Below are 24,822 nucleotides of genomic sequence, written 5' to 3'. Positions count from 1 at the left end.
GTTGGGATTGGATTTCAGCTTTGTCCCTCTCAGAGCTCCCAGTATCTCTGAAGAAAAGACCAAGTCCTATTTTGCATTTGGACTTCAAACCTTTTTCGAGTTTTCTGACTTCCTGACGTTCACTGTTATCAACCCACTTGGTGTTTCCAAACCAGGCCCATTGCAGATGTCCTGAAATCAAGCCTAGGCCCTGGTCCACAGTGACCCTTGACTACCGTTGCATTTTTGGCACTATTTTGACCTAGAGCTTTAAAAATTCGTAACTCCTTTTTCCCTTGTTGTTTTTTTTTTGTCATTTTAGTGTACTTTTGCTTACTACATTTTTCTCAATTTTTATGAACAGGATAGAGATTTTTATTGTGTTATGTCTTTTTAACTGTTTTGGTACTTCTAAATGCTTTTCACACTTTCACCAAGTTATGCCTTTCTGCTATGTGCCATAGCTATCAGGGGTTACGCTGAGGTTTAAATTACTGAAACCTTTGACTGGACCTAATATGTTAGTGACTTGATTACTTGTGGTGTACTACCATCCACCCCAATTAATAACTCAATTTCTTAAACAAGCAAAAAGCGGATAGGCCTCGTGGAGAGCAGTGGGTATTCCTGGAGTTGTCTAAACGTATGTAGCAGTTGGTCATTTCTCCCTACTTGCCTAGCAACAATTAGTTCTTGCTGTGATGGGAAAGAAAAGTGAACCTAACTTGGGTTCATAATTTCGAACCCAATGTTAATGTACTTACTTTCTGAAGTTCCTCCACAGTGTTAGGAAGGGTTATCAAGTCTGAAGCAGACTTAATGTTGGCCTTCAGGTGATTTACAGCAGATGTCAGCAGAGCAATCTAGAAGTAGAAAAGAACATCTGTTAACAGAATTCCAGATATGACATATTAAGCATTAACATTTGACAACTTCTATTTAACCAGCTAGTTTTCTCTTGCTCTACACAGCAGCATGATAATTGAGTGGATGTATGTATAGCGGGCGAGTGTTTAATTGGATGAAATGTGCAAAGTCACTGTGATGGAGACAAACGCATTGTGTGTGGCAAGAATAATGTGGTAAGGCTGAGGCAGTGAGGGGAGCATTGTATGAGAAGGGTCAGCAAGAAGTGTTGGGGCAGTGATGGGATGAATGCATGCATGCATGCCCAAAAGTTCATTTGGAATGAGAAAGAAGGTAATTGTTGCTGTTAGGCTCCGGTTTATACAGCAAAACAAAAACTGCAGAGACCAAAGGACTGTCCGAGACGCCTGTTCAGGATGTATACCTCATCTCTACACTGGAGACTACTTTCTACACCACTTTAACACCTGCTTCAGTAACGACAGTGTGACACTCCAATACTGTAAGGATTCGGGATTCTGCAGTCCACTGTCTAAATGTGACCACTTTTATGTTCTCTTTTATATAGCATGCACATCACCCTGCAGGGTATCCTGGTGCTAGAGAAGGAGTGTGTACTCTGCTAGGAGCCTTTTAGAAGAGTCAAGGGTTGAGGTTTTTTTTTGTTGTTGTTTTGTTTTTTTAATTTAAGAAATTCTAGGACTGAGCTGGCAGCAGGAGGATGTAGTCCCCGGCTTTGGGAGACAGGTATGAGAAATCACACCCGCTGGATAAGGCTCTACAGGTATGGGAAATGTGGGCTAGCAGGAGGCTGGCTGACCGGAGGTCTCTAGTCTGTGGGTGGAAGCTGATACAGCTGTTTAGACATGCACGGCTAGATTGTGCAGGGCTTTGAAAGCATGTACAAGGCTCTCAAATGGTGTGTGTTTGTGAACTAGGAGCCAGTGGAGCGCTGAGAGGCCTGGAGATAGGAGTGTGGGGGAGGTGGAAGTAGTGTAGGAGAAGTGGGGTGGGCTGAGGTGGGGGGCTGAGCATGAGACGGCTGCAGCATTTTGGATGACCTGAAGCCCCTTGGTGAGCTGTGTGGTCATGCTGACAGAGTGCATTCCTAGATTCTAAGTTGCTGGTGATCAGGGCTTGGGTGACTTATTCGGGTGTTGAGTGCTAGTCCTCTGAAGAGCTTCCAAAGGTGTTTGAGGGTAAGGAATCAGGAGTAAGCAGCAGAGTTGATTTGGTAGGTCATTGAGATTTGATGGTCAATTACTATCACTAAATTCCGGGCTCGGTTGGACAGGTTGGGTGTCTCTCCTAGTTGAAATGGCCACCAATCCATACTCCCTCCACAACAAAATGCCTTTCAAGAACAGCAACACTTCAGTCTTGTCAGAGTTGAGCTTCAATACTCAACAAAAACCCTACTCTCCTAGCACACCGGAAAAGTTTATATACACATCACACTCTCACACTATACTGAATGGGCCCCATGTCTTATATTATAAATAAGTGCCTGCCCCCCCCCCCACACACACTTCAATCGTGGATACTCTTATGAACACAGGGTGAAGCTGCATAGAAAATAGGTGTGGTGTTAGGTGGTGACAACCATGAATGTAAGAAAAACGTGAAAAAAAATTATATATAATAAATATATGGAAAATGTCACTTACCCAGTGTACATCTGTTCGTGGCATGAGACGCAGCAGATTCACATGCTGTGCATTATCCTGCCATCTAGGGCTCGGAGCGTTACAAGTGTTTTTTCTTCAAAGAAACCTTTTCGAGTCACGGGACCGAGTGACTCCTCCCTTTCGGCTCCATTGCGCATGGGCATCGACTCCATCTTAGATTGTTTTCCCCGCAGAGGGTGAGGTAGGAGTTGTGAGTATACTAGAGGTGCCCATGCAATGGAGTAGTAATGTATGTATCTAATGTCTATTCAAATATTATTTATTTACATATTTACAATTGTTATGTAACTAAAAACGGCTACAGGCTACCGGGGAGGTGGGAGGGCGCATGTGAATCTGCAGTGTCTCATGCCACGAACAGATGTACACTGGGTAAGTGACATTTTCCATTCGGTGGCATGTGTAGCTGCAGATACACATGATGTGCATAGACTACTAAGCAGTTATCTCCCCAAAAAGCGATGGTTTAGCCTGTAGGAGTTGAAGTTGTCTGAAATAATGTTCTTAATACAACCTGTCCTAGTGTGGCCAGTTGTGTTGTTAACACGTCTACACAGTAATGCTTAGTAAATATATGTGGCGTAGACCAGGTGGCTACCTTACAAATTTCTGTCATTGGTATATTCCCAAGAAAAGCCATGGTGGCGCCTTTCTTTCTAGTGGAATATGCTCTTGGTGTAATAGGTAATTCTCTTTTTGCTTTAATGTAGCAAGTTTAAATACATTTAACCCCTTCGCTGCCAGGCCTTTTCCCCCTCCTGTGCCAGGCCTTTTTTTGCCTATTTGGGGCAGTTCGCGCTTAGGCCCTCATAACTTTTTGTCCGCATAAGCTAACCAAGCCAAATTTGCGTCCTTTTTTTCCAACATCCTAGGGATTCTAGAGGTACCCAGACTTTGTGGGTTCCCCTGAAGGAGGCCAAGAAATTGGCCAAAATACAGTGAAAATTTCGTTTTTTTCAAAAAAATTTGAAAAAGTGGCTGCAGAAGAAGGCTTGTGGTTTTTCCCCTGAAAATGGCATCAACAAAGGGTTTGCGGTGCTAAACTCAGCAGCTTCCCAGCTTTCAGGAACAGGCAGACTTGAATCAGAAAACCCAATTTTTCAACACAATTTTGGCATTTTACTGGGGCATACCCCATTTGTGCAATTTTTTGTGCTTTCAGCCTCCTTCCAGTCAGTGACAGGAATGGTCATGAAACCAATGCTGGATCCCAGAAACCTAAACATTTCTGAAAAGTAGACAAAATTCTGAATTCAGCAAGGGGTCATTTGTGTAGATCCTACAAGGGTTTCCTACAGAAAATAACAGCTGAAAAAGAAAAATATTGAAATTGAGGTGAAAAAACCATCAATTTTTCTCTACCTTTTACTCTGTAACTTTTCCCTGCAATGTCAGATTATCGAAAGCAATATACCGTTACGTCTGCTGGACTCCTCTGGTTGCGGGGATATATAGGGTTTGTAGGTTCATCAAGAACCCGAGGAACCCAGAGCCAATAAATGAGCTGCACCCTGCAGTGCGTTTTCATTCTATACCGGGTATACAGCAATTCATTTGCTGAAATATAAGGAGTAAAAAATTGCTATCAAGAAAACCTTTGCATTTCCAAAAAGGGCACAAGATAAGGTGTTGAGGAGCAGTGGTTATTTGCACATCTCTGAATTCCGGGGTGACCATAGTAGCACGTGAATTACAGGGAATTTCTCAAATAGATGTCTTTTTTACACACACTCCTATATTTGGAAGGAAAAAATGTAGAGAAAGACAAGGGGCAATAGTACTTGTTTTGCTAATCTATGTTCCCCCAAGTCTCCCGATAAAAATGATACCTCACTTGTGTGGGTAGGCCTAGCACCCGCGACAGGATATGCCCCAAAACACAACGTGGACACATCACAGAAAACAGAGCTGTTTTTAGCAAAGTGACTACCTGTAGATTTTGGCCTCTAGCTCAGCCGCCACCTAGGGAAACCTACCAAACCTGTGCATTTCTGAAAACTAGAGACCTAGGGGAATCCAAGGAGGGGTGACTTGTGTGGCTCGGACCAGGTTCTGTTACCCAGAATCCTTTGCAAACCTCAAAATTTGGCTAAAAAAACACATGTCGCTCACAATTCTGTGGCAGAAAGTTCTGGAATCTGAGAGGAGCTACAAATTTCCTTCCACCCAGCGTTCCCCCAAGTCTCCCGATAAAAATGATACCTCACTTGCGTGGGTAGGCCTAGCGCCGGCGACAGGAAACACCCCAAAGCGCAACGTGGACACATCCTAAATTTTGGAAAAAAACAGAGGTGTTTTTTGCGAAGTGCCTACCTGTAGATTTTGGCCTCTAGCTCAGCCGGCACCTAGGGAAACCTACCAAACCTGTGCATTTCTGAAAACTAGAGACCTAGGGGAATCCAAGGAGGGGTGACTTGCGGGGCTCGGACCAGGTTCTGTTACCCAGAATCCTTTGCAAACCTCAAAATTTGGCTAAAAATACACGTTACTCACATTTCTGTGGCAGAAAGTTCTGGAATCTGAGAGGAGCCACAAATTTCCTTCTACCCAGCGTTCCCCCAAGTCTCCCGATAAAAATGATACCTCACTTGCGTGGGTAGGCCTAGCGCCGGCGACAGGAAACACCCCAAAGCGCAACGTGGACACATCCTAAATTTTGGAAAAAAACAGAGGTGTTTTTTGCGAAGTGCCTACCTGTAGATTTTGGCCTCTAGCTCAGCCGGCACCTAGGGAAACCTACCAAACCTGTGCATTTCTGAAAACTAGAGACCTAGGGGAATCCAAGGAGGGGTGACTTGCGGGGCTCGGACCAGGTTCTGTTACCCAGAATCCTTTGCAAACCTCAAAATTTGGCTAAAAATACACATGTTACTCACATTTCTGTGGCAGAAAGTTCTGGAATCTGAGAGGAGCCACAAATTTCCTTCTACCCAGCGTTCCCCCAAGTCTCCCGATAAAAATGATACCTCACTTGTGTGGGTAGGACTAGCGCCCACGAAAGGAAAGGGCCCAAAACACAACGTGGACACATCACATTTTTTTATAAAAAGCAGTGCCTACCTGTGGATTTTGGCCTGTAGCTCAGCCGACACCTGAGGAAACCTAGCAAACCAGTGCATTTTTGAAAACTAGAAACCCAGGGGAATCCAAGATAGGGTGACTTGCGGGGCTCTGACCAGGTTATGTTACCCAGAATCCTTTGCAAACATCAAAATGTGGCCCAAAAAACACTTTTTCCTCTCATTTCGGTGACAGAAAGTTCTGGAATCTGAGAGGAGCCACAAATTTCCTTCCACCCAGCGTTCCCCTAAGTCTCTCGATAAAAATGGTACCTCACTTCTGTGGGTAGGCCTAGCGCCCACAAAAGGAAATGGCCCAAAACACAACGTGGACACAACATATTTTTTCACAGAAAACAGAGGTGTTTTTTGCAAGGTGCCTACCTGTGGTGTTTGGCCTGTAGCTCAGCCGGCCCCAGGGGGGGGGGGGCAGAAATGCCCTAAAATAAATTTGCCCCCCCAACCCCCACCCTCCCCCGCCGGGAGCGACCCTTGCCTACGGGGTCGCTCCCCCTGCGTGACATTGGCACCAAAAAACAAATCCCTGGTGCCTAGTGGTTTCTGCCCCCTTGGGGGCAGGTTGACCTAAACTCAGCCAATCTGCCCCCAAGGGGGGCAGAAATGGCCTAAATACAATTTGTCCCCCAGGGGAGCGACTTTTGCCTGATGGGTCGCTCCCCATCACTAAAAAAAAAAAAAAAAAAAGAAAAATTCCCCTGGCGCCTAGAGGTTTCTGCCCCCCCCCCCCCGGGGGGGCAGAAATGGCCTAAAATAAATTTGCCCCCCCAACACCCACCCCCCCCCGGGAGCGACCCTTGCCTACGGGGTCGCTCCCCCTGCGTGACATTGGCGCCAAAAAACAAATCCCCGGTGCCTAGTGGTTTCTGCCCCCTTGGGGGCAGATTGACCTAAAATTGGCCAATCTGCCCCCCAGGGGGGCAGAAATGGTCTAAATACAATTTGCCCCGCCAGGGGAGCGACCCTTGCCTGATGGGTCGCTCCCCATCTCTAAAAAAAGAAACAACAAAAAAAAAAAAAACACAAAAAAAAAATTGCCCTGGTGCCTAGAGTGTTCTGCCCCCCCCCCCCGGGGGCAGTTCGGCCTAATAATAGGCCGATCTGTCCCCCGGGGGGGCAGAAATGGCCTAAAATAAATTTGCCCCCCCAACCCCCATCCCCCCCCCGGGAGCGACCCTTGCCTACGGGGTCGCTCCCCCTGCGTGACATTGGCGCCAAAAAACAAATCCCCGGTGCCTAGTGGTTTCTGCCCCCTTGGGGGCAGATTGACCTAAAATTGGCCAATCTGCAAGAAACAAAAAAAAAAAAAAAACACAAAAAAAAAATTGCCCTGGCGCCTAGAGGTTTCTTCCCCCCCTGGGGGCAGATCGGCCTAATAATAGGCCAATCTGCCCCCAGGGGGGGCAGAAAAGGCCTTCCTAAAAAAATGCCCCCCTGGGAGCGACCCTTGCCCAAGGGGTCGCTCCCTTTTGCCAATTTCAAGAAAAGAAAAAAAATCCCTGGTGTCTAGTGGGGTTTCAAAAGCCGGATTGCAAGCAATCCGGCTTTTGAAACCTGTGAGAGACTTCAAAGGGAAGGAAATACATTTCCTTCCCTTTGAAGCCTCTCGGGGCCTCCCCCATGGGATTGAAAAAGAAATGCAAAAGCATTTCTTTTTCAATCGCGCTGGAAGCTCTGCTTCCAGCGCGATGGGGGAGACCCTGTGACTAATCAGCGCGCGCTGACGTCACAGGGGGGGTTGGGGGGGTCGGGGGTGGGAGGGGAAGGGCTTCCCCTTCCATCCCTGACTTGGGGGGGTGGGGGGGAACCCCACAGAGGGAGCGAGAGCGCTCCCTCTGGGCTCTGTGCACAGGACGTAATGGTTACGTCCTGGGCACAGCAGCACTGTGCCTCAGGACGTAACCATTACGTCCTGGGCACAGAAGGGGTTAACAATCCATCTGGCAATGCCTTGTTTGGATATAGGGTTACCTGTATGACTTTTTTGGAAAGCTACAAACAATTGTTTTGTGTTACGAAATTGTTTTGTTCTGTCAATGTAATACATTAGTGCTCTTTATATGTCTAATGTATGTAAGGCCCTTTCAGCTACTGAGTCTGGTTGTGGAAAGAAGACTGGGAGTTCCACAGTTTGGTTTAGATGGACTGGTGATATGACCTTTGGTAAGAATTTTGGATTTGTACGGCGAGCCACTTTATGTTTATGTATTTGTATAAAGGGTTCTTGGATAGTAAATGCCTGTATTTCACTCACTCTTCTAAGTGATAGCTATTAGAAAGGCTACTTTCCAAGTTAGATATTGAATTTGACAAGAGTGCATGGGTTCAAATGGTGGGCCCATGAGTCGTGTTAATACAATATTAAGGTTCGATGAAGGAACTGGTGGTGTCCTTGGGGGTATGATGCTTTTTAGTCCCTCATAAATGCTTTAATGACTGGCATTCTAAAAAGTTATGTTGTATGTGTAATCTGCAGATAGGCAGATATTGCAGTGAGATGGATTTTAATGGAAGAAAATGCTAGATTAGACTTTTGTAAGTGTAACAAATAGCTTACAATGTCCTTTGTGGAGGCATGCAGTGGTTGAATTTGATTAGTGTGGCAGTAGCAAACGAATCTCTTCCATTTGTTTGCGTAATAAAGTCTTGTTGTAGGTTTTCTGGCTTGTTTAATGACCTCCATACACTCTTGTGTAAGATTTAAATGTCCAAATTCTAAGACTTCAGGAGCTAGATTGCTAGATTGAGCAATGCTGGATTCGGGTGTCTGATCTGTTGTTTATGTTGTGTTAACAGATCTGGTATGTTTGGCAGTTTGATGTGGGGGTACTACTGATAAGTCCAACAGTGTTGTGTACCACGGTTGGCGAGCCCAGGTTGGTGTTATGAGTATTAGTTTGAGTTTGTTTTGACTTAGTTTGTTGACCAGATAAGGAATGCGTGGGAGAGGGGGAGAAGCGTAAGCAAATATCCCCATATATCCCATAGTGCATTGCCCTTGGACTGAGGGTGTGGGTACCTGTACGCGAAGTTTTGGCATTTTGCGTTTTCTTTTGTTGTGAATAGGTCTATATTTGGTGTTCCCCAGCAGTGGAAGTGATCCTGCAGGATCTGGGGATGTATTTCCCATTTGTGAGTTTGCTGGTGATCTCGACTGAGATTGTCGGCTAACTGATTCTGAATGCCTGGTATGTATTGTGCTATTAGGCGAATGTGGTTGTGAATTGCCCAATGCCAAATCTTTTGTGCTAAGAGACACAGTTGTGACGAGTGTGTGTCCCCCTTGTTTGTTGAGATAATACATTGTTGTCATGTTGTCCGTCTTGACAAGAATGTGTTTGTGGGCTACTAGTGGTTGAAACACTTTTAATGCTAGAAAAACCGCTAGCAGTTCCAAATGATTTATGTGAAGTTGTTTTTGTTGATTGACCCTTTATGCTGTGATTGTTGAGGTGTGCGCCACACCCCATCATGGAAGCATCTGTTGTGATAACAGCTTGCAGCACTGGGTCTTGGAAAGGCCGCCCTTTGTTTACATTTTTAGGGTTCCACCACTGAAGCGAGGAGTGTGTTCGGCAGTCTATCAACAATAGATCTTGAAGTTGACCCTGTGCTTGTGTCCATTGTTTTGCTAGGCACTGTTGTAAGGGCCGCATGTGTAATCTTGCATTTGGGACACTGGCTATGCATGAGGACATCATGCCTAGAAGTTTCATTACAAACCTTACTGTGTAGGTGTTGGTTCGGTTGTATGCTTGATCTTACATTTTGGAACGACTGGACTCTTTGTGGACTTGGAGTGGCAATTGCCCTTTGTGTGTTGCTCCCAAGTATTGTTGTATTTGGGATGGTTGCAGATGTGATTTCTGGTAATTTATAGAGAACCCCGGTTTGTGTAGAGTTTCTATGACGTATTGCATGTGAAGAAGACACTGTTGTTGAGTGTTGGTTTTTATTAGCCAGTCGTCTAAATATGGGAATACGTGCATGTGCTGTCTCCTTATGTGAGCGGCTACTACTACTAAGCATTTTGTGAATACTCTTGGGGCTGTTGTTATTCCGAACTGTAGCACTTTGAATTGATAGTGTAAAACCTTAAGTATTTTCTGTGAGAAGGATGGATGGGTATGTGGAAATACGCATCCTTGAGATCCAATGTTGTTGTGTATTCCTCCGTTTTTAATAAGGGAACTACGTCTTGAAGTGTTACCATGTGGAAGTGGTCTGATTTGATGAAGAGATTCAGTGTTCTGAGATCTAAGATAGGTCTTAACGTTTTGTCCTTTTTTGGAATCAGGAAATATAGTGAGTAGACGCCTGTTCCTTTTTGCTGATTGGGTACGAGCTCTACTGCTTGTTTTTGTAGTAGTGCTTGGACCTCTATTTATAATAGAGTTAAGTGTTGTTGGGACAGATTGTGCGTTTTGGGTGGCACATCTGGCGGGAATTTTGTGAATTCTGTGCAATAACCATGTTGGATAATTGATAGGACCCATGCGTCTGTGGTAATATGCATCTAGTTTTGGTAGTATGTGGTTAGCTTCCCCCCCCACTGGTGACAAGTGTTGGGGTGTTGTGACATTGAAGTCACTGTTTGGTCTGGCTTGGTTTGGTTGTTTGGAACTTTCCCCTTCCTCTTGGGAATTGTCCTCTATAGAAACCACAAAACCCTCCCCTTTGGTATTGTGCCTGATAGGTGGGTCTAGTTTGAGAGGTGGAAGGCTCAGATGTTTGTTGCCGAAAACCTCCTCTGAATTGTGGTTTTCTAAAGGTGCCTCTGACTTGTGGGGACTAGAGCGCGCCCATGGCTTTGGCCGTGTCCGTGTCTTTTTTCAATTTCTCAATGGCTGTGTCGACTTCCGGCCCAAACAACTGTTGTTGGTTAAACGGCATATTCAACACCGCTTGTTGAATCTCTGGCTTGAATCCAGAACTTCTCAGCCATACATGCCTGCGAATGGTTACAGCTGTGTTGACAGTTCGTGCTGCCGTGTCTGCAGAGTCTAGTGCGGACCTTTTCTGGTTGTTAGATATGGCCTGTCCTCCTTCCACTACTTGCTGGGCACGTTTTTAGTGTTCATTGGGCAAGTGCTGTATGATGTCTTGCATCTCGTCCCCGTGTGCCCTGTCGTAGCGTGCAAGTAGGGCTTGCGAATTTGCAATCCGCCATTGATTGGTTGCTTGTGCTGCCACTCGCTTGCCCGCTGCGTCAAATTTTCTACTTTCTTTGTCAGGCGGTGGAGCGTCTGACGATTGAGAGTTTGCTCTTTTTCTTGCCGCCCCTACAACCACTGAGTCCGGTGTAAGTTCAGGATCTGTTGGGGGAGGTTTGTACTTTTTCTCAACTCTAGGCATGATAGCTCTTCCCTTTACAGGCTCCTGGAAGACCTGTTGCGCCTGCTTGAGCATCGGCAGACTCTGATAGGAAGCGTGGGTGGATGCCAGAGTGTTAAACAGGAACTCATCCTCCACTGGCTCTGTGTGCATTGCTACGTTGTGGAATGTAGCTGCCCTGGATAGTACCTGCGTATATGCAGTACTGTCTTCTGGTGATGATGGCTTTGTTAGATAACAATCCGGACTGTTATCCGATACTGGTGCATCATATAGGTCCCATGCATCAGCATCATCCTGTGTCATCCCAGTATGTGTAAGTGACTGCATTATAGGTGTTCCCATTGGTGACAGTTGTGTTGAGTGCGGTGGGGACGGTTGTGGTGAGAACATTGGTGGTGGAGATTTGTCTCTAACCACTTTTGCCTTAGGTTGCATTTCTGTTTCCTGAAATGCAAGTTTCCTTTTTGATTTGAGTGGAGGTAAAGTTTTTATTTTTCCAGTCTCTTTTTGGATATGTAACCTCCTTTGTGTATGGTCAGGTTCTTCCACACCTAACTCCTGCTCGAATCGATGTCTTTCCTTGAATGGGCTGGAAAGTCCTTGCTCTTCTGTGTAAGAGCTTCTTTTTTCAGTACCGAGGTTTCTGTTACAGTATTTTTCGGTTCCGAAGATATTTTTCTTGTTTTGGGCGAATCGAACTCTGTGTCGAGATCGTTCGGTGCCGGATTCTCGACTGGAGTCGGAAGTCTTCGGCAATTCTTTGGCCTTTTTTGGTGCCGATGTTTGGTCACCTTCCTTTCGGTGGGTTGAGCCATGGCCTGCTGGCGGTGGCGTCCCCATGGCCTTAAATGTTTTGGTGTGACCATGAGTTTTGGACGGGGCAGGTTTACTCACGGTTCGTTGCACCGTTGAGGGTCGTTCACTTTCAATTCATCCGAGTCCGTCTCCTGGATGGAGATGCTTTCCTCCTCTCCGACGTCGAGCTGTTCTTTCGATTTCGATGCCATTTGTAGTCTTCTTGCGCGTCGATCCTTCAAGGTCTTTTTCGATCGGAACGCTCGGCAAGCTTCACAAGTATCCTCTCTGTGTGCGGGCGATAAACACAGATTACAGACCCGGTGCTGGTCTGTATAAGGATACTCTGCGTGACTCTTAGGACAGAAACAGAAGGGGGTCCGGTCCATTAGTCTGGGATGACGGGTGTGGTCAGGCCGACCAGGCCTCGGTGAAGAGTGGAAGCCCCGAAGGGCCGCCAAAGCGGTCTTGATGTCGGTGCCGATACACTAACACTAACCCGGTAACGAACGATAACAATACCGTCGAATTTTCGATACTTTAGCTAACTTTCCCGATTCGAAATACAGAGCGAAGAGAAACACGTCCGAACCCGATGGAGGAAAGAAAACAATCTAAGATGGAGTCGACGCCCATGCGCAATGGAGCCAAAAGGGAGGAGTCACTCGGTCCCGTGACTCGAAAAGACTTCTTCGAAGAAAAACAACTTGTAACACTCCGAGCCCAACACTATATGGCAAGATAATGCACAGCATGTGTATCTGCAGCTACACATGCCACCGAACATATATATATATATATACATGCATATATACATATATACACATACATACACACACACTTTTTTCTATGAAAAAAAAAGGTTAAAGCTTAGTTATAGTTAGGAAAACGTATTTTCCATATAGAAACCAAGTTTCAACTGTACAAACTTTAAAAAAAAAAAAACTAACATTGATAGTTATAACTTTCATGTACAATTTTTCTACCACCGCCAAATTATTATAAGTAACAGACCTTGTTACACACTCTTTTCAGCTTGCGAAACAGACAGCACTAACTATAACTCGGTGAGGCACACGCGTCCGAACCAGAAGGCAGAGAAAAAACAAATAAACAAAGGAGTTGATGCCCATGCGCACTATCACCGAGAGGAGGAGTCAGTCTATCCTGTGATTTGGAACACTTCTTCAAAGAAAAAACACCTGCACCACTCCGGATCCACCACTAGATGGCAGGAGTATGATTTACAGCCACACACGCCATTGAACAGAAGTTTTCCTAACTAGAACTAAGCTTTTACCTATGGCTTTGTCATGGAATTTCATTTAAAAAAAAAAAAAAAAAAAAATGTGTTTCACATCCTTCAGTCCAGTGTTGCAAGTGAAGAGCTTTTATGTGGAGTGTCGTAAAGAACAGTGGAGGACATTGTTCCGACTGTCAGACTGGAGTATTGTAGACTAGAATCAAATGGAGTAGAACATAGTAGTGTATAGTACAGTGTAGTAAAGTGTTATGTAGTGTAGTGACATGGTTTCTCATATAGTGGAGTTAAGTATTGTTGACTGGGGCAGCAAGCTGTACAGTGGAATGGCCTGTTGAAAAGTAGATTAGGGTGCTGTAGAGAGTTTTAGGGTGCAGTAGAGTGAAGTAGAGTGTCAGAGTGGTGTTTCGTCAAGTGGAGTGTCGTAGAGTACAGTAGAGGAGAGTATCAGCGTGGAGGGCCATGTCAGAGTGGCATATCGTAGAGGGAAGTTGAGCAGCGTGTCATTGAGTGTCAAAGTGTAGTACAGTGGCGTAGAGGGGATGGTCAGAGTGGAGCAGAATAGTGTCAGAGTGGCATAGAGTGTAGTACAGTGCGGTAGAGTGGAATTGCATACAGTGGAGTAGTGTCGGACAATGGAGTATAGTATAGTGGTGTAGAGTGTGACAAATTGGAGAAGAGTGGAGTACACTGGAGTGGACTAGTGTAGAGTGGAGTAATGTGTCTGAGTAAAGCGTTCAAGTGGAGGGGCATGCAGTCGAATAAAATGTCAAATTGTAGTACTGTGTTTTACAGTAGAGTGTAGTAGGATGTTGTATAGTATTGCAAAGTGATGTAGACTACAGTAGAGTGGGATACAACCTAGTTGATATTTGTAGAGTGTAGTGGTGTTCAGTACAATGTTGTAGTGTGTTACAGTGGATTGGATAAAGTGTTATACGGTACAATGGCACTGAATGGTGTGGAGTGGAGTAGAGTGGAGTACTGTCACAGAAGAGTGATGTAAAGTAGGGTGTAGTGGCATACAAACAGTAGCGTTCAGTGCGGTGGACAAGAGTAGAGGAGTAGAGTGTTGCATAGTGGTATACAGTATAGTACAGTTTTGTATAGTGGAGTGAAGGGGTACAGACAGAAGTAAAGTCCCAGAGAGTGGCATACAGCATAGGAGAGTTTGGTAGAATGGGGCTGCATACAGTAAAGTAGTGAGTGAAACAGTGGAGTTGCCTTGACTGGCTTGTTGCACAGTAGCATACAGTGAGGTAAAGTCTTGAACAGTGCAGTGGAGAAGTGTACAGTGGAGTATAAAGTGGAATAGAGTGGAGTAGCATATACTGGAGTAGCATACAGTGAAGTGGTTTAGTTTGGAGTGGTGTATTGTGGGGAGGGGTGGAGTGTAACAGCATACAGTGGAGGAGGGGTCGAGTGGAATACTATATAGTAGAGGGGCAAACATTGAAGTTGCACACAGAGCAATAGCGTAGAATGATTTGGCGTGCAGTGGAACAGCCTAGATTGAAGTAGAAGAGCATAGAGTATAATAGTGTATAGTAGAGTGGGATAGAGTGAAATAGCATAGAACGGAGTGGGTTAGAGTGAAATAGCATATAGAGGAATTGTGTTGACTGGAGAGGCACTCAATGGCGTGGCAAAGAGTGGCATGCCATAGAGTGGCGTGCCTGTACAGACCTATTTCCTTGCTGTCGTTTTTGGGCAAAGTTCTTGAGAAGCATATCAACCAGCACCTCTCCAGACATTTGGAGGTAAATTTGCTTCTCGTCCAAACTCAAAACAGTTGAAGAACCTAGGGACCCCTTCAGAACATTCAAACCATATAAAAAGCTAAGGAATATGGCTAGACAGCTTCCTGTCTATGGAAGCACAGGTAAACAAAAAAATTGACCTTTTCATGCTTTGCTCCGAGGAGAACACTGCAGAAAATTCTGGCTTTCCTCCCTACTCCAGCCAGAACAATGATGGTTCAGGCACTAATATTGTCAAGCTTGAACTACAGAAACTCCTTATATGCTGGCTCACCTAAAACAGTCCTAAAGAGACTCCAAGTGGCCCGAAATACTGGGGGCAGGACAATTTTTAAGCTGCCCACACTTCCCTCAGTCAAAGAGGCCTTGGCATCTTTGCACTGTCTCCCTGTGGAGAAAAGAATAAAATTCAAGACGATGTGTATCCCCCATGGGGCTGTCAATCAAAGAGGACCCAAGATGACTAGGGACCTTCTCACCCCCTACGCCCCCAAGAGGACATTAAGATTAGAACCTAATTAAATTAATTTTAGGAAACATCTTAAAACCTGGCTTTTCGCCAACTAGCTGAGGTACACAATAGCAGGCCTGTTTAGTGCTTACTCACACAGCGCAAGGAAGCCTCACTGTAGCCATGCACTCTATAAATCCACATAAGATAAACTGTACCCCACCGGGCAAAGATATACTGGACCACCTCTGGATGGAGACAGCACTTGTGGTTGGGCAGGATGCAGCCAAAAGAGGCTATTGGCCCAGATAGTCGAAGCCTGCTGATGGTTCGCTATCAGCCATCAGCTATCAGCTAAACTCCATGCTGAAGCACCTAAGATCAGAGTTGCAGCACTTCCAGGCAACACAGTTGTACGGTCAGTCACGATCTGGACAGAATGACTGCGAAGGGATGAATGCTTTGAGCACCAACTAAATCATCCTCCCTTTGATCACAGTGATGTGCAGAATCTGCTCTTCTGGACACCCCAGGCTTCTGATCTACAGTTCCTCTGGATGAGCAGCACACCCAGGGTTGGAGGCATCTGTTACCACTGTGGCCATAGCTGGTGACGGTTGGAAGGACATCCCTACCACATGGTTCTCCTCCACACTTCAAGTCAAATCTGTTGCAATGACCTGGGAGATCACACATGGGGTCTTGGGTTCCACGTACTGGAATGACTGTCTTCAGAAGTGACCTTGCAGTGCTCACATGTGCCACAATGGACGGGTGACAAGAAGAATGCAAAGAGCAACCAGACATATCAGGTGTACATCATAAGGGATAGAATTAAAGCCCATTCTAGAAAGCTCTAATTTTATTTAGGGGGTGTGGGGGTGGGATATAGAGCCATGCAGTTTCCCCTATAAACAGGAGGCACCTAGAGTGTTCTGGCCAAGATTGGGGAGTGAAGGCTGCAAGTGATGTGACACCAAATCTGGTGACCTGCCTCTCAGCAGCCACTGGTCCAGGTACAGACCTTACTGAGATCCATGACCTTCTGATACAAACTGCCATCATCAGCGTCACCTTCATAAAGGCTTGCGGTGCCGATGTAAACCCAAAGGGGAGAACTGTAAATTGGTAGTGAGTGGACCTAACCGGAAACTGCAGGTACTATCAGTGCAACTACAGAATCAGCATGTGGACAAAAAAATGCTCTGTAAGTCCAGGGTTAACATCTGATCTTCTAAAAAGCTTAAGTCAAGGACAGCATCTTGAATTTCTCCTTGTTGAAGAAGAGATCTACCACCCTGAGATCAAGGATCAGACAAAGGCTGTTGTGCTTCATTCAAACAGGAAGTATGAAGGGTAACACCCCTGTCCAGTGCATTGTTCCGGCACCAGCTCCTTTTGCAAAAGGGCTGCCACCTACTGCTTCAATATATGGAGATGTTCTTTTGTCTATCAGGAACACGTTAGAGGGATCTGGGGAGGTACCTGCTGAAGTATAGGACATACACCAGTGGGCCCTTTAGACTGTAGAATGAGGGTAATGTTGTCCTACCAGGCCTATAGATAGGAGGGCACTGCCTTTGCTTTCATTTCTACAGAGGGTACTGGCAGCTTCAAGGCCTCAGCTAGCTTCCTTCTGAACTCTTAGTACAAGCTCACTTCAGGAGTGGGAAACTAATGGATCCAGCATCTTAGTTCAGAGGATGTATCTACGCTACTAGCATCCCCTAGTTCCTAGTACTCGTCCTGCTTGAGTGGCAAATACTGGGTCACCTCACCATCATCTGTTCTGGGCTCATCCAAAGAGTCAGTGTTGCTACCGAACAGGACATGAATAATGCTCCCTGTATCTAGAGCCATGTACCCGCTCACCCCTGTAATGCTACTTCGCCAGTAAACATTGAGCCCATCTCCTAGATCTTAGGGAAATCTCCTTGGGTCAGGGACCAGAGACTCCGAATGTGGTGCTGTTAATGGTGCTTGTGTCAGAGAAGCAGATGCCCACAGCACTGGGTGGGGAGGTAGAGGTGCCAGCACTACAGAAAGGGGCACATGGCTCTGAAGGAAGCCACACACAAATCCAAATGGCACATCAATTGTTCCCAGACGGGAGTCAGGCTCTCCGGGGTGCGGATGGGGAGACAGTTTGGGGAACTCTGGCCCTCCTAAAGATATCCAAGCATGGTGTTCAAAGAGAACGCTAGATCCGTACCCCCAACAGGATGGGCCAGAGATTCTCCAAACTTGGATCAAAGTCAGACTATGGTTTGCTGGTGCCATTTAGGTGATGAGATGTGGTTTCTCCACCAACTCCAGTTCCAAAGAGAAGTTCATGGGGTTTGAAGAGCTTCTGCAAGACATACCTAATTTGAATTTTGTTCTTTTCCGCAGCAACAACCTCGAGAGGTGGAGACTTGCATCAACTCCAGGAGTCACCCCTGTCCTGGGTATAAAGTCCTTTGCTTTCCTCTCATTGATGGCTTTGACAGTCAAACAGATGCCAGGCAACATATGCGGACAGCATGAAGGTTGACAACAGATTTGACCTTCACATCCTGGGCAGGGCGTGAACCATGAATATGTATGGGGTAGATATGATACACTGCATTAGAAATTTTTGACTGAAGGACAATACTTCCTGGAAAGAATTGGATGATAAGCTAGGTTTGGATCCACATAGAAAGCACTGAAAAAAGGAACTGACATCAGGGCACCGAGGTGGGTGCTTCATGGCTCCAGTGATGTCAAAGTGCTGTTTTTCCCCATCACCAATGTGGAGCCAGCACTCCCTACCAGCACAGATGAGTTACTGAAAATTCTCCAGATCCAGCCTATCACTTAAGATATTTATAAAGGTGGGGAATCTTCCAGCAGAAGCATTCAAATGAATTGAGGCTTTCCTTTTAATAATGAACAGATTTACAAAAGAGCAATTTGACAGTAATCAAGCTTCCTTACTTGTTTGTTGATCTCTGTAATGTTAACCCACAGTTTCTTCAGACCCATATCCCCAGACTCGATGTTATCCAGCTGTTTTTGCTTTGTAAGCAGATCTTCGTTCATTTTTGGGATCTCTTGAAATGAACTTTTTTGACTAGAGTCCACTAAAAGAGAAAGAAGGTTTGGTTGAAAACAGGAAAACAAATTGCTCTATTGATATTTAATTTGAGTGACTAAATGTGCATTATTGGGCTGCAGTTACAGAATTTAACGTTAAACCCACAAATGTAGTTATGATTTGTATGCATAAGTAAAAAATGAGCAATTGCTTATACAGTTACATCAGTTAATCCCATGCACACTTTAATCTATGAATAGCCCCTAACAGAAATAACTGTAAGGTATGAAAGTTGCAATTTTAGCCCAGTTCTGTCTAATCCTCAAGCAATATATTTCTTTCTTTAAAAGAAAAAACAGTCTTGGAGCTTATCAAGCAAATAAAAATAAAGACAGTTTGCAACCACTGAGAATACAGGAGCTGATTGAAGTCAAGGGGAGAGTGGGCCTGACTGGAGTAACGTAACTTGAAACATTTGCATCTTCCAGCTTGGGTATTCTCTTTGTAGTTGAAGGCAGCTCTGGTTATGTCAGTATTAAGTGGGGGAACAGGTGAATTCTATTAAGGCTTGCTGTAGTTGATTTGTGATATTATCTGTGTGACCATTTTATTTCAGGAGCTTGGACTGTACTGAAAAGTCTCCATATTAATCTGGCCCACTATCACCCTAGATTTAGTTTAGTATATTGAGTGGGATTGTAGCATCATACAATAGTTCATGAAACTAAGGGTCAATTTTAATAATGCAACCTGTCGAGACAGGAATCTCCCATGCTTAGTAGGCATTAGTGTACACCTGCCAGGATTGTCAAGAGTAGGTGCTAGGCTCACATCAAAGTCAATCACCTGCCTGTCAGAAATGTTTAGACCCACCTTTTCTCAACTTCATGTACTTAATCCATCTGACCAAATAGAATTAAGTGAAATACTTCTTTTTTTTTTAACACAGATACTCTGAATCGATAAATTAAAGTTACTCTTATTTGCACTTCTCATTTGGTAGCTACTAACTATACATTAATTTTAAAGATCGTCTTAACTGCCCACTTTAACCATGGGAAAATCAGAGTATATAAAAGGCGAGTTTAGTGGGTTTTTTGTTAGCAATCATTTTGTCACACTTCTTTTAGTGGACTCTACTGAACGTGTTCCAAAGATGAATATATTTAGAAACAAAGGGAGTAAATCCACGCAAAGGATGTTCAACCTAAGAATATATAAAAGTTCCACATACAGCCACTGGAGCTTGAAAGAGTTTCCCAAATTTATTTAGCAAACTGGTGCTAAACAAAGAATATGTTTAGCTACTTTGTCACATAAAGTTTCTAAAAGACATGCAAGAGATTAGCATTTGAACCACAAGAATACTCATTACAAATGTGCTTCTAAAAGCTCGAGGTACGTTCTGCCACAAAGCAAACAAGTTACAGGACTATTTGGGTGCGGAAGTAGCTTTTGTTTAAATTTCAAAGCGATCTCAGGCCATAAAGGAATTTATTACCTGCACATCTTGCAACGCACCTCCACACAAATTTCACAAAAGTCCATTTGCTATAACAATGATTCTACCTTTTATTAACAGGTATAAAGACTGATGGGTTCATGAGGCCGAGGATACCTTTACAAACCATCTGAATAATGCATGCATCATTCTTAGGGTGTGCACCTCTAACTGAAAGGAAAATGTTGACTGCGGGCAAACTGTATCGCTTGTTGGTCTTTGCTTTCAGAGCAAAAGCCTCATCTATTACTATAAGCTATTTGCTCTACACTTAAATCATGGATCAGAAAAAGAGCCAGTGAAGGATTTTTTTGCCAGCCACAATATAAAAAAAACTCTTTAAATGGAAAACCTGTCAACATTAGCAAATAACTCAATAAAATTGCATTTCTTTCAAAACCACTAAACAAATAAGAATAAATAAACCGAAACTCTTATGGCGATGCTATACCTTTTTTTCCTGCCTCAGCTGTTTAAAGAAACAGTCGCAAATGATCTCTGCATCAACAGTACAAAACCCCATACACCCTAAGCTTAAGTCACTTCTCCACTAACACTCCTAACACCTACCTTAACATGTACACTTACCCTTTAACATGATACTTTGCCACACTTACCCCCAAAGACCAACATTTCACTTTTCACACCTTAATCAGTTTTGTTTCACTACCCTTGAGCCTAACCACAGAGCTAACGCTACCCAGTGAACAGCTCTTAGCCTAACACCATTCACCTACCACAACTCTATTCTATCCAAAGTATTTACATTAACACTACACGTGTAGTGCTGGTGAATGGCTTATACATGCTGAATTGTAGAGCGATGTGGTCATTTCCACGTAGGTTGGGGGGAGGGAGGGAATATTACTTAAATATTAGAGGTGTTAGTTGTTGGCAAGGGTACAATCCTCCTTCATATACCTGACTTTACATTACATCCACAGTCACACTAAACAGGAATTTGCCTAGTTCACTCCCTATTTTTGTATGCCACCAATGGATAAAAATGCTCACACGAGGGATCTCAGTGCCAAATAAGGCGCCAGAATACCTCATACCAGACTTTTAAACCTCTCAGCAGTACTCCCTTGACTTCTCCTTTGTTGATGGGCTCTCTTGCATGTCTCCACAAATAACTTCATGAAGGCTTACCTTTTTGCCATCTTCTCAATATTACCCTCAGTTACAAATGCCTCACAAAGTGGAAAATAGTTACCATACTATCCTCAGTACAACTATCATTATTCTTGCCTACATTCTTTCAGCTCTCGTGGTGGGCCTGTACAAATTAGACAGAACCTAAAGAAGCACCAAATTCATTCTATCTGCAATCACCACAATCTCACCAAACAGGCCATCTGGACCAGCAACATTGGTGTCATTGATAGGAAAGTATGCAAAGATTTCTGAAAATATCTACCATACCGTTTAAGGTCAGAACTACTCTTTTGTGTAGTGTTAAATTGGGATTTACTTATTGCCATCTAGGGCACAACAATGCAGACCATCTTCATTTAGAGGTCAGGTTGATATTTCCAAAAGGAATTTGTTCCCCCCCACCCCCTCGATTAACATGGCCACAAGGCTCTTACACACCTTCTATATCCTGCTAGCTGTCCGTCCATTATTAAACACAAGTGATTTCCTACAATTTGCACCCATCTCTAATCCTATCCTGCTGTATTGATTTTAAGATTTAAAAATTTTAAAGGGATCTTAGAATGTTCCTAAGCACTTACTCTTCCCAATGCTTTTCTTTACTGTACGCAAACCTACATAGCGTAGGCTATCTCCTCCTCCAAGGGGGACTTTTCACCTGTAGATGAACTGCAACCTACTATATGTTTTAGGAGGGGTGGTGACTGCCCAGGACCTCAATTTTATTACACCATACTGCCATTTCTGCTCCCCAACGACGTTCTCTAATAAACCAACCTAAACTGAACAAAACCCACTCATTGTTTTAATTGTTATTATCTCCGATTTTGCTGCTCTTAAGGACAGGCTAAATGACAGTCGCACACTGTGTACAGTACTTAGGCACTAGACCTCTGCTTCTGCTGTGACAACCCTTGTTGTCATTCAGATCAGATAGAGAATCGGGATAAAACACTCTTCATAATTCAATTCACAACTCGTTACAGTAAGCACTTGAAGGGTACAGGACCAGGGAAATAGTAAGTGCACAAGTGAGCTCAAGAGACACTGACATAACTCTGAAGAGGGATTACGAGCAACAAAAACAAGCACTAGCAATGACAATAGGTCTGGACTTTAAAAAAAACAGAGCTTTTGGCTTGGTCTGTGTCCCCTCTCCCCCCAATTTCCCCCTGTGTGCAAGCATCAAGACAAATGTGCAAACATGGCTCACAATCTTGGAATGGGTTTTCTGCTAACGAAATCCCATTCCAAGAGGACATTTGAAGCATCGTACATGCACCATGACAGATGCACATTAGTGGTGTGTTGTAATGTGCACATGCATCAGATAGCAGGCTGCCATTTTTAATGTACTCTTTATAATAGAAAAAAAAAAAAAATCACAAACACATGCAATAACACAAGTGAACGACCCAGCTGCACTTTGCAGCTGCCACACATCTGTAAGACTAAACCCTCAAACAATTAACAGGGTAGCAGGATGGGAAGGAGAGCGGGAAGCACTGAGGAGGGGAGAGGGAATAAAGAGGAAAGAGTGGGCCACGTCAAGGAAACTCGTGTACTCGCATGGAGTGCGCGATACTAAATAATTTTTTTTTATTTTTTTTTGTTTAAGTCCCCCCACCCCTAAGTATATAACTCTAGTCAGAACTCCAGGACACTGAAATGCTCCTGGGTTGGGAAAACACAGGATCCAGGACGGAAGCCATCAAATCGGAGACAAATAATAAAGCTATCCAATCATGAGCAGGGGGCAAATCAAATTCCTTATCTGAGTATGCAACAACAGCAACTACTGTCTTCAGCCAAGCCCTAAACACATGCTCTTGCCGCATGAGCACCAGTAGTGCTCATTTTAGGGGCAATCGTAAAGCACTCCGTCCCCTGTAGTAATCTCTCTTTGGGCTTCCATCCACGCTTATGTGACGTCAGTCACTTTCATTGGTTCGTGGGCTTGCCTTTTAAAATCAGCGTGCTTTCATTTGTGAAAGGCATGCATATGTTGTGCCTTTTCCAGTGTTTAGCCCACCTACACAGCACCGGTACAATACTGAAAACATACCAGGCTCGATGTTTTCAGCATGGTTTCTGGACTACTTTATCTGTTTATTTTCCACGCAGCGCAATCGCGCTGGGGTTTACATAGCGTGATTGTGCTGCGCTTTTTTTTTTCTTTTCATTTGTGTGGCAAGAAAAGTCCGGTTAGGAATTTGCAACGGTAATAGATCTAACTCAAGCAAATGCGAGACCCGTTGCATTGAAAATGCTTGTTTTACTTCTCTGGTTCAGTCAGTCATTCGCTAGGAGTCTAAAAAAAGAACACCACACACTCTGAAGGGGTGGCGAGGAAGAGAACACTGATGAGATTAAAAATAAAAAAAATTAGAAAGGCGGTTCGTCTGATGTTACTCTCTGGTCAGGATCTAGTTCTAATCTTTAGCCTTTCAGAATCGCTTTCTGGGCTACTAATCATTGGGTGCTCTACAGCAATCTCAAATCGTCCGGGATATTTGCCGCACATTTTTTATGTGCCAGAACCCGGAACCCGTGAGGCTCTATCAAAAGACACTTGACACTATGTCAACAAGTTAATAGTACCATTCACCAAGCACGCCGTCTTTTTAAACAACCGGCCTGTAAATGGATAACTGAAACAGTTAGCACAAGCCGCTGTAGTCGGGATGTTTAATAATGTATGAGAAAATAGATGCTGCTTGAACGTGAGATTGTGTCGATTTCAACACCAAACAAAATGAATGAATGAGAGAGACCAAATTCTGTTCTATATAATGAGCAGTTGGCTGGATTATGACTATAGAACGTGATATATACAAAACAACGTTCCAGTGCGAATCACTTAGAATTACTTTATAATACTTGCGCAGGGGGTAACTTACTCAGTGGCCCTGCTGACAATTAATTACACAATCCCAAAGTAGTAGTTTAATGGATTACTGATTGTGTGTGTGTGTATATATACATATGTATATATACACACACACACAATAATATATTGGCAACAGTTGCAAAAAAGTGAATAGGTGCTACAAGTGACTGTGTAAAATAAGTTCTAAAATGTAATACAGTAAGACATAATACAGCGCTCAAACCACATAGCCTGAATACAGGGTGGTGCACCGTCAGCAACTGACCGGGTGTGGTGTGTTTGTTATAAAATGTGGAGCAGCAAATGGCAACTAATTGATTAAAGGAGGAAATGATTTAAAACATTAATTTTCTTTTCGCAGGCATAAGTAGCAATGGAGGATATTTTTATAAATTTAGCAGCAGAAATGTTATATATGCGTCAAGGAGAGCTCCCTTGAATTAGGATCATATATAACATCATTAGGCATCACATTTCAAAATGATTATGATTTTGGTTAGTTCTCACAACACAGACTATTGTCACAGTCTGTGAAAGGGATGAATGGCACAGATCTATTACTCATATGTCCTCTTCCATCACTGGATCAGAAAAGTACCTAATGATAAGTCAGTAGCTGCAAAAAGATCTTCACCTCAAAAGCTTAAAATGCCCACTCGGCATGATGCACTCAAGAGATCAGAGGGAATAAGGAATGGAGGAAGGGGTGGGCTGCTCTATTAGCAGCATTGCCTTGTGCAGTAACATCACTGTAGCCAGAAGACTTGTGGGCCAGAACATGTCAGTAAAGCAAACCTCAATATCCACAACAGTATCTTACACTTCAGGCATCTCAATAAGCACATCTGGGCACATTGCAAGTTCCTCCTTGCCTTGTTCAAGGAACTATATAATGGATCTGTGAAAGAGCACTGTGTCCAAGTTTGAATCCATATGTCTATGCTGTTCAAACTTGTATTTATGGTTCATTAATACCAAACCTTTATTATTAGGGTGAGAG

General features: G+C 44.0%; 1 protein-coding gene across 2 annotated transcripts in view; it reads right to left on the bottom strand.

Annotated features, from left to right (window-relative positions):
* Window positions 1–24,822, bottom strand: part of EFCAB14 (EF-hand calcium binding domain 14) — a 245,390-nt gene that overhangs the window by 168,205 nt on the left and 52,363 nt on the right. For both annotated transcript variants that reach the window (XM_069232726.1, XM_069232727.1), the window contains exons 3-4: window positions 18,174–18,319; window positions 744–842 (exon numbers count right to left, since the gene is read on the bottom strand). In XM_069232726.1, the coding sequence (XP_069088827.1) occupies window positions 744–842; window positions 18,174–18,319 (245 nt within the window). The remainder of the gene's footprint in view (window positions 1–743; window positions 843–18,173; window positions 18,320–24,822) is intronic.

Source organism: Pleurodeles waltl, chromosome 4_2 (assembly GCF_031143425.1).
Source record: "Pleurodeles waltl isolate 20211129_DDA chromosome 4_2, aPleWal1.hap1.20221129, whole genome shotgun sequence".
Taxonomy (NCBI): domain Eukaryota; kingdom Metazoa; phylum Chordata; class Amphibia; order Caudata; family Salamandridae; genus Pleurodeles; species Pleurodeles waltl.
Note: the sequence above shows the minus strand (reverse complement) of the source record. Positions and strands in the feature narration are given on the sequence as shown.